Source organism: Egretta garzetta, unplaced genomic scaffold (assembly GCF_000687185.1).
Source record: "Egretta garzetta isolate BGI_Z169 unplaced genomic scaffold, ASM68718v1 scaffold161, whole genome shotgun sequence".
In the NCBI taxonomy this organism is placed as follows: domain Eukaryota; kingdom Metazoa; phylum Chordata; class Aves; order Pelecaniformes; family Ardeidae; genus Egretta; species Egretta garzetta.
This window is the reverse complement of record NW_009258754.1, coordinates 4,175,815-4,185,242: the sequence shown is the minus strand read 5'-3', so window position 1 is coordinate 4,185,242 and position 9,428 is coordinate 4,175,815. Positions and strand designations below refer to the sequence as shown.

Sequence of the window (9,428 nt, the reverse complement as noted above, 5' to 3'; positions counted from 1 at the left end):
CTTTCCCTCTCTGGGCGTGGCTGGGGGGCCAGCCGGGACAGGGCGGCCACCAAGTTACCGTTTCGAGTACTTCTAGTTTCTTCCCTTTTCCCCCTCTTCTTTTCCCAAATAAGTCTTTAAGATCATGCAGCATTTATTCCCATAACAAACAGGGGAAAATAAGGTGATGCGTAAACCTGGCCTGTGAGGGTCTGTCGCGCACCCCGGCGCTCATGAAGATTAACAAAATGTACTACGGGAAATAAAATATTCTGGCTTCGATGGAAAGGCATCAGATCTAATCTATTCAAAAACGCCGCGTCTCCGGTGCCCGGTTCTCTCCCTTTTCAAATGACACCTGAAGGCAGGGCTCGATCCCGGAGGTGCCGATTAGCGGCGCAGCCCTGGCTACCAGGAACAATAATCTTTGCAACTTCACCACAACCATTACGCGAGACAAAATTGCACGCGCGTCACTCCTTTCAGACCCTAAACTCTGCCTGAAGAAAGCTTTCGTTTTCAGAACCTCACCTCTCACTTGGCCTGCAGATCACCTCGCTCATCTAGGGACGCCACAAACACACACAGTCCTACTTTCCCGTCTGTTCAGGATTCCCAGCAGCACAGTCCCGACCATTTCACAAACGCTCTTTAATTACATTTCTTGGCGTGTGACGCCAGAACAAGGAAATAGTCACCTGGAAAGTGTCTTCTTCTGCATGAATGAGTCCCATTGTCAAAACCTTGAGCATACATACATGCATATATGTTTTGCAGTGGAGAATTTAGGTTCTCGTTTATACTGTAAAGCTAAAAATTCTGGTAGCTTCGGGCTTGTTTTTACAAGTTCCCAGCCGTACAAGGATTTCTGTTTTTACAGGAAAAACTAAGCAGTCCATAGACCATGATGGCTGTACATCCATAATGTGAGCTTCATGAGGAACAGAGCAACTTTATTATGATCTGGACTGAAATCACATTGAATAAAAGCCCATCCAACAGGGCCTGAGGGAAAAGTCACAAATGGGCTCAAATTCTATACCTGCTCCAGTGGGAATCTTAGAGGGAAAGGCTTTAGGATGAGGAGAGTAGATTTCCCCCTTCAGCTGACTCTGTGAAGATATGTTTCACAGTCTCATTTCATTTTGAGCCTGTTCCTACTGCCTCGATATCAAAGAAGTCTTATCTCAGGACAAAAGGCAGACCCAACCTTTTCCCCTCTTATATTCCAACTTCCCATCTCTTCTCTACTCCATTTTTTTTCTGTAGCCTGAGCCAGAGTCTTTGCTACAGTATATTTGTTTACGCTTAGAGGACAGGCCTACAGGAAAACAAACTATATATTTCACTCTACCATTTGGTAGTTCCTTTCTTTCATCTGAAAACACAGCCTGATCCAGGGAAGGTTCTTGAATTCACACAACCGGTTACATGATGAAATGCAAACAGTTTCTTGTGGTATTAAATGGCAGCCCGCAGCAGAGTTCAGGTTGGCTGTTATGGATTCACTAGTTACGGCTCTGCAGGATAATCCTGTGTTACTGCCATCCTGCAGTTAGTGGCCTACAGCAATGCTGCCGAATGCTGCAAATAAAAACAAACAAGCCAGCCTCCTCTTTTTAGACAGAGTAGAAATTATGTCTCTTTAGGAAGCTCGAAGCAAAGATCATTTGTATTAGAGTCTGACAACTTCCAAAGCAAGCTGCTCTTTCTAGCACTTCGAAATTGATGCTTATTTTTCTACAAAGCATGGGTGGGAAAAAAAGAGGAACAAAAAAACCCAAACCATACAAGTCCACTCATGTCCAGATCACCCTGAAGTTGCAAATTAATAGCATTGTACAACAAAATTAGAGCCAAAGCAAGCTTCTCCCACTGTTGCTACAGAGATACACTGTTTAACAGATAATTTTTAGGTAAGAAAAACTCTGCATGCTTGTTTAGACTGTTTCAAAAATTCCACTGTTAAAGATCCAAACAGGGAAAATGGTACAAATTTCAGATTTTTTTGAGGAAAAAAAAAAAAAAGAGGCTTCAAGAAAAATTCTTCCAACCAACCTAGGGACATCAAAGAGAATTTATGTCTTCTATTACTTCTCTGAGAACGTACATCCCAAACTATAGTCGTGACTCTCTCTGAACTCATATAATCTACTCAAGTCTGTTTTCATCCAGGGTCTAGGTTGTTACTGCTTTGAGGAAACAATATTTGAAAAGTTCATTCAGGTTACAAGTTGAAACTCCTAAATTTAGGAGAGACAGATCCGCCAACACAATATAGCAACGTAACTGCAGTGTTAGTGATTGGGAGAAGAGCAATTCCTCACCTGGTAAAACTGGTGACAAAAGCCCTGTTAGAGAGACAATCACACTGGCCAAGCTGTTTTAATCTGGAGAGCCTGCACAACAGGCTTGAGGCTGAAGTAAGCTCTAGCAGTTGACACTGTTAGTTAGCTGTGCCCACAGCCAGAGTGCTTTGCTGCGGTGGTACTTGGGGATACTTGTGCTCCATCTCGCGCTGGGGGCTCCCACTTCTACAGCGGACCTGGCCAGACAGGGACATGCTTGTACATGTCTGCAGCTACACTGATTTTAATTTGAGTGAGTAGCTCATGGTGACTTGCTTAGGCCACTAAATTTGGGCAGCACATCTGTGTACTGTGAATTCAGGTTTTGTCTTTAGCTGCTTCCCGAGAATTTGTGTGGGGTATGTTCAGCGCTCTCTGTCCACTTTCCGCAGACTCCTGCAGGGGAGGTGCTACCCTGGGAGCAAAGCTATGCAGGTATAGCAACACACTGTAAAATCCACATGTGTACTCAGATTTTGCTATCTGCATTATGACCATGTAAGTCATGCTCCTTTTCAATTTCTGAGCAACTAGAAGCCATTGGACTTGGTTAAAGCTAAGTAGTCATGTCCCAAGGTCTTCCAGAACTTGTAGAAGGGGCTAGGTTAGCCAGTAACAGGGTGCTTTTGTTTTAAAAGAGACTATCCACATCTGGAGTTTATGTACATGTTACCTATACAAACCATTTGTGAATAACTCCATATACACACAGGCTTCTCCCCCATCTGCTTATTGAACAGAAGCCCTGGCTGAAACACTCAGAGAATACCCTGCCAGATCCAGGGGGCAGAGTTAAGGTGAGAGGGGACTACCATGCCCCTACAAACTACCTCCATCTCCGTTTAAAAGCTTGAAGTGTTAGATGCAGCCCACATTCAGGAGGAATACGTGCATCGCCACACTGATGTATGTGCAGCCTGCATGAACTGGAACAGAAAAGCCATTTCTGTTTTCCAAGCGCCCCTGTTGGAACTGGTGCACTTGACAATCTAACTCCCCCTGACTCCAGCTGTACCTCTACTGAGTGCCTGCTGCACTTTAAAACAATTAGAAGCACAAGTTTGTTTCCTTTCAAATGCAACTACTATGTTTCTGAAAAGATTTTAAGATTGCAAATTATATAACTAGGTTTGATCTGTGGTCAAATCTGTTTTGTTGGATCAAACCACATACAATCTCTAGGGAATCAGGTTAGAAGTGGTGTGATGGAAGTGATGTGATGGAAGTGATTTTTTTCCTTCTGGAGGAAAAGAGCTAAGCTTTAGCCACTTCAGAGTACATACAGTCCCCCCAAAACTTGAATGCATAACTTGAAAGCGTGCACTCATTGGAGATACAGCTTGTGGTGCCAGTGGAAGGTGGATTTGACCCTCAGACATCTTTTAAGTCCCTGCATCGTCGCAACCAACCAGTGGCCTTGGAAGCACAATGCAATCCCAAAACATTAAATTTCCCTTCACAGCAAGAACAGAAACCTTGAAGAAGCTGAATATTTCACTTTAAGCTCAGCCACCTAAATTCTGGAAGTTGATTTTTGTCTGTACAATCACCCTGAGGTCTTTTTGTTTATCTCAATCTTATTCCAACCTTCTGAGTATGCAAACCTGAACTGGAAACCTACCAAACATGGGAGTTTGAATGACATTTCCAGCCTGTCCTACTTTTGACCTGGCCAGAAACATCAGTGTATCAGGCTTGCTCACAGTTTTCCAGTGTTTCTGCTCTTGGTTGCAATGAGAACAAGGAAATGAAGAGCAGACCAAAGAAAAAAAATAATTAACCAAACTTTCTTAGACTCTCAGAAGGGGCTTGGCTCAAATCCAGTTGAGATGTAGATGAAAGTTCATCCCATTCATTTTATTACAGTTTGTTTACCTACATATAATTTCATTTTAACTTGTTTTCCTTTTTTCATCCATTTTGTAGCTATTCCTCGCAACAAATAAAAGAGATACGCCCGTCTTAGGAATAGCTGTCAGAAGAAGTTAAGCCCCACAGGCAAGTCCAACCTATGCTAGGCACAAATAATTCCAGCCCATGACCCAAGGGTTCAAGTTGAAGGTTCTGTCAGAGCCAGCCAGCACCGCCTGGTCAGACAGCAACAACTCCGTGTGGAGGTCAGGACATGCTAACATCGTCCCGATGGTGTGATGCAGGGCTGGCCGGCACAGCCCACAGAGACGATGCTGATTGGAAAGGGGAAGGGTGAGGATCACAGTAAGTTTCAAAGATTCAGCCCATCTCCCAGAGACCTTTCCCAGAGCAGCTCCTGCAGAACTCTGGCCAAAGGCAGGGGTGTGATGGGGGAAAAATACCCTTGGGGCTTATAAGAATCTCCATGATGTCCCCAGGGGGGTTCAGAATATAAACATCACTTATGTTATCTAACAACAAAATGCAATTATTTAAAAAAAAAAAATATCTCTCCCGCTTCTTCCTTGTCCTTTTAGGTACCTAGTTAGCTCCATACCACCCATCTTCATCTTCCTGGTGCCATAGGTGTCTCATATTAAGCATGAAATAACATTATTTGCATAGACGGGCAACTCGCCAGTGTGCCATGTGACTGAATACTGTATTCAGCCAGTTCTGTTCAATGGCTTCATGTTTGGCTTAGCTCTCACAGTGCCCGCTAAATACAGGACTATATGTATTGCACTGAACATTTGCTAAAATCTTCAGCAGGTATTTGGAATAATAGTTCAAAATAATTAAAATTTGTTCTTCTCCAGTGGTTCACTTTTAATAGGCAAGGTGAGAGGCTGAATTTTTTTAACCTTGATTTTATCTGACTTAAATATATAGCAGAGGAAATTAAGGGGTTTGGCTGGGGTTTTTTTTATCTGTGTTTTTTTTTTTTTTTTTAAAAAAAGATTTTTGCCTTGAGTAATTTGTTAGCTTTTAGTGCTTAAAGAAAGCAGCTCTGAAAATGTGCAGTGCATATCAAGGAACAAATGCAGCCCTATACATGGCTTACACTCCAGTGAGGAGAAATAGGCTCAGCTTCACCTGGTAAGTTAGTTCATCAACAATTATAACTCTGCTTAAAGCATGAGTCTTTACTACTTGATGTTATGAATGGAATAATATATGTCATTTAAGCAGCATGTCACATTTTGGGCTCTTCAAGTATTTTACAAACAGCATTGCTGCTGGAAGGCATAATGCAAAGTTTTACTTGCTATTGGATCTTCCACGAGTCATTTAATGTCACATTTTTGTACATGTGGTTTCTCAGAATTAGGTAATATACCATATCTTTAAATGCACCTGGGAACTCATGTGTCTAAATACCAATCATGATCGCTAATGTCAGACATCTCAGTTTGACAATATGATATTTAGGTGGACATTTCTTGACCATAAGCAGCAATAAAAATTATGAATTAAGGGCACTTCAGCATAGACGTTCAAGGAAGACATTACTACCGTTGAAACAAAAACAAAGAATGAGAGAAAGTCAGCAATCACTTAATGCTACATGTCCTTGAAGAAATGTTCCTGAGTACCACCCCAGGAGCAAACCCTCTACTGACCTATAAAACTGATCTAAGGTTGTAAAGAGCTGTATCTCTGTATAAAGATGTAAAGAGCTGTATTGCTTTTCCCTGCTTGTGGGAAGACTGCAAAGTGATAGAAACACCAGGGCTTTTAGACAGGCTTTCAGAATAATACAAAGCTAAATTTTGGTTCTTTTGAAGCTAAAAAGGAATTTCCCTCTTGATCTCATGGGGAGGAGGATTTCCCCTGCTGTTTAAGCTTCTTCATAATGAAAAGGTACTTTTCTGTTTCAGTTCTTTCTGTTGGGTGAGGTGTTAATCCAGCACTGTCATGGCCTTGCAGCCCTTTTGCACATTTGCTGTGAATTAACAAAAGGAGAAACAACGTTTTATGACACAAGTGAAGCCTAGTTTTTCTACTAAACTGTACATTTACAGAAGAAGTTTTTACAGCCAGCTTTGGGATAGGGAAAAAAAAAAAGTAAGGCCACCTATTCTTTCTTGCTCAAGTGTCTATGCATAGGATCTTACCTACATCAGAGGCATACCACCTAAACGTTACCTACAGAAGGACTAATGTGAGGGACAACGCCATAACTCATTGATTCATGGAGCTGGTGGAAGTCTGTATTTTGAGAAACCATTTGCTAGAAGGCTCCCCCCTTTCCAGAGAGACTGTTAGATTTTCAGTCTTTATTGTAGAAGAGATTCTTCCCTGAAGCTATTAAAACACTCTGTTTCTGAAAAAAAAAAAGTGTGTTTTTACAAACAATTATTTTCAGCTGAAAATGTGACCAAAAATCCCAGCTTGGCTTCAGTTTTTCATTAGAAATGCAGTCAATTTTTGACAAAAAGCAAAACTGCGTAACTATTCCTTTGGGCAAAGGTTGTTTCTCATATAAAACTGTTTTGATAAAAGAATTCTGATTAGTACTGCCCTGGGTCTCTTGAATGTCCAGCTGAAATGTATCCTGGGGAAGAGCACAGGCTGGGATCTGCTTTTGAGTGATGCACAGGCCATCTGTGGCTTTCCCTTCAGCCCACGGACAGTGGTGGTATGACTGTCCCATGCCACCATGGAGCACCTCCGCTGCCTCACACCCCAGCCAGATACCAATCACCAGATAAAATGTTTCAGGGAAGCTTTAGACCAGCAATAAGTTTTGCTGCAATCTAACTGCAAGAGTCTTTTCACAGTTTGGTCTAGTGTTTTAAAAGTGATGTTACTGTGCAGCAGCTCCTGCTATAGTACCTACAGTTTATTTTCTGGTGGGTTAGAGGCTGCTCCCATCTTGCAGAACAGTTGTAAATAACACAGTGCTTATTGTGCAGATAGCGGGTTATTCAGCTACATTGTTTCCTCTCAGTTTCAGTGTTTCTAAAAATTGGCAGAAAAGATACTTATCAGGATCTTACGCCCATCACCTCAGGGCCATCACATCACCCCAACCATGATTAGACCAAAAAAGACAAAACTGGGCTAATGTAGCTCTTTCTAAATGGTGATAACTATAGTCGATCAACAGATCTGCTGTTTGTATGACTGAAATCAGCTTACTTTATGCCATTTTTCCCAATAAAACAATTATAATGTAAGATCCTTAAGGGCAGGGTGGCTTGCTCCCTCTTATCCCCTTGTATAACTTATACAATAAGCTACCAGGTTCTCCCGCTCTCCTTCTTCCCTTTTCTTAAATTTTATTTCTCGAGTCCCGTTATGTGTAGGCTGCAAGGCTTATTTCCGTTCTTTAGTGCCTGCATTTGTCAAACACACAGCAGATGTCAGTGCATTACAAAACTTGGTTTGAGAATAATAAAAGAAGTTACAAATGAGAAAGTTAAACAAGAAAGCAAAAATTCAGGGAACTGGAAAGCTCCGAAGCTATCGAGGAGATCATCCCTCTGTGTTTGTCACTATCTTGTTAACCACTGACACTGGGAACGTTACTGCAATTTTACAGCTTCTCCTGTTGAAACCTTCTAAAGCTTTTAAACCTCTTATGCACCTAGACTTTTTGGGAACCGTAGCACAAGTTTCGCAGCTGGTATGGGAAAGTGATACCTGGGTATTTTTTTCCCTTTTGCACAATTTAGACTGTAGAAGTGCAGTAGAGAGTGGAGCAAACAGAAAGCATCACTGCTGCTTGCTTCGTTCTGTAACTAGAGATTCTCTCCGTGCTTTAGGAAAGCCAGTCTAAGCAAAATATTTCCCTGGCCTGGGTGTCACGGCTGAAACAGAGGTGGGTCATTCAGAGTCAAGCTACACATACCCTAAACCAGACCTCTGTCCTGCTCCCACTCCTTCTGATTTCGTTGAAGTTGTAGCAATCCAGGAACAAAAGAGAGATCCAATTAAAGGCCTCCCTTTCTTCCCCCAGAACAGAGAGCACCCTGGAAAAATAAACAGCCACTCTCCCCCTCCGGGAGCCACGCAGATAAAGCCCCGTGAGTGCGTAGGGACCCTTGGGCGATAAGGCGCAGTCTCAGGAAGCCGAGGACACTCACCTCAGTCCAGGGGGCTTCCTTACTTTGTACACCCCATTTCCCCGCATGACACAGATCATTGTCTGGCAGTGGAAAGCCTCAGCTCCAGAAAGCAGCTCACATCCAACTGCCTCGCAGGAAACTGCAGAGGGTTTTTTTTTTTTTTCTTTTTTTTGTCCTTCTTGGAGAAGCAAAGCAGAATGTTTATCTTTCTTATCTCAGAAAGGAAACCTATGGGAAATGCTATGCCATATTCTCCACTGTTCTCCTGTCATATAATTATAATGCATTACACAAAGCAAAATCTTTTGGAAAATCAGTAGGGCTAATGAGAAGACAATCCCTTATTAGAAGGTGCTTTCCTTTTCTTTCCAAATCCTACAAGTCTCATCTAAGTAGCCAGTGGTATAAAAACAAAAGATGAGCTAAATGTTTGTGTCAGGAAAACACAAGGCACCCTAAGTGTCCCATGGCATTAGGAGAATAATTATTACACAAGGCAAATCTCTTTTCCCCAAATAAAGAACCTAGGCCAGACTTTTTTCGGACTTCAAAGAAAGAACACAGTAGGGCTTTTCCACTGCCAAATTGCTAAGTGGAATAAAAAATTGTGATTTTGCCATTAAGTTCTTGGTATAAATTCAAGAGTGCTTTTTTTTTTTTTTTTTTTTAAAAGAACGATGCTATTACATTCTATACTGGGAAAGGATAAATGAGAATTTCAAAGGCTCTAAGCAGTCACTGGAGAAGAAATTGTGCACACAACACTTCTGCACCACAATGCACAGCTTGCAGCGTTTATGATCACAAACCCCATTAAGCCATGTCCTATATATTATTAAGGTCAGCAGAGATTATACCAAAGAAGCATCTATCACTGAGTATCAGTATGTGCCTTACGTTCTGCCAACAGAATTTTCCCTTGAAGATTTTCTACAAAGCTCACAGTATTTCTCTAAATTCCACTGCATTAAAAAAAAGACTCAGAAATAGTAGGGAAGGCTGACATGAACAACATCTCTTAATGAACTTTAATTTTCTTAGTGAAATGCTTAGTGAAAATCTGATGAAGAGGATACTGAGACTATATAAGAGAACGGTAACAAACCCAGCTCTC

At 41.8% G+C, this 9,428-nt stretch overlaps 1 protein-coding gene across 1 annotated transcript in view; it reads right to left on the bottom strand.

The window, feature by feature from the left end:
- Positions 1–8,391, bottom strand: part of FOXL2 (forkhead box L2) — a 20,212-nt gene extending 11,821 nt beyond the window's left edge. The window contains exon 1 of the mRNA XM_035888839.1: positions 8,333–8,391. Coding sequence (XP_035744732.1) covers positions 8,333–8,391 — 59 coding nt within the window. The remainder of the gene's footprint in view (positions 1–8,332) is intronic.
- Between the last annotated feature and the right edge of the window lie 1,037 nt (positions 8,392–9,428).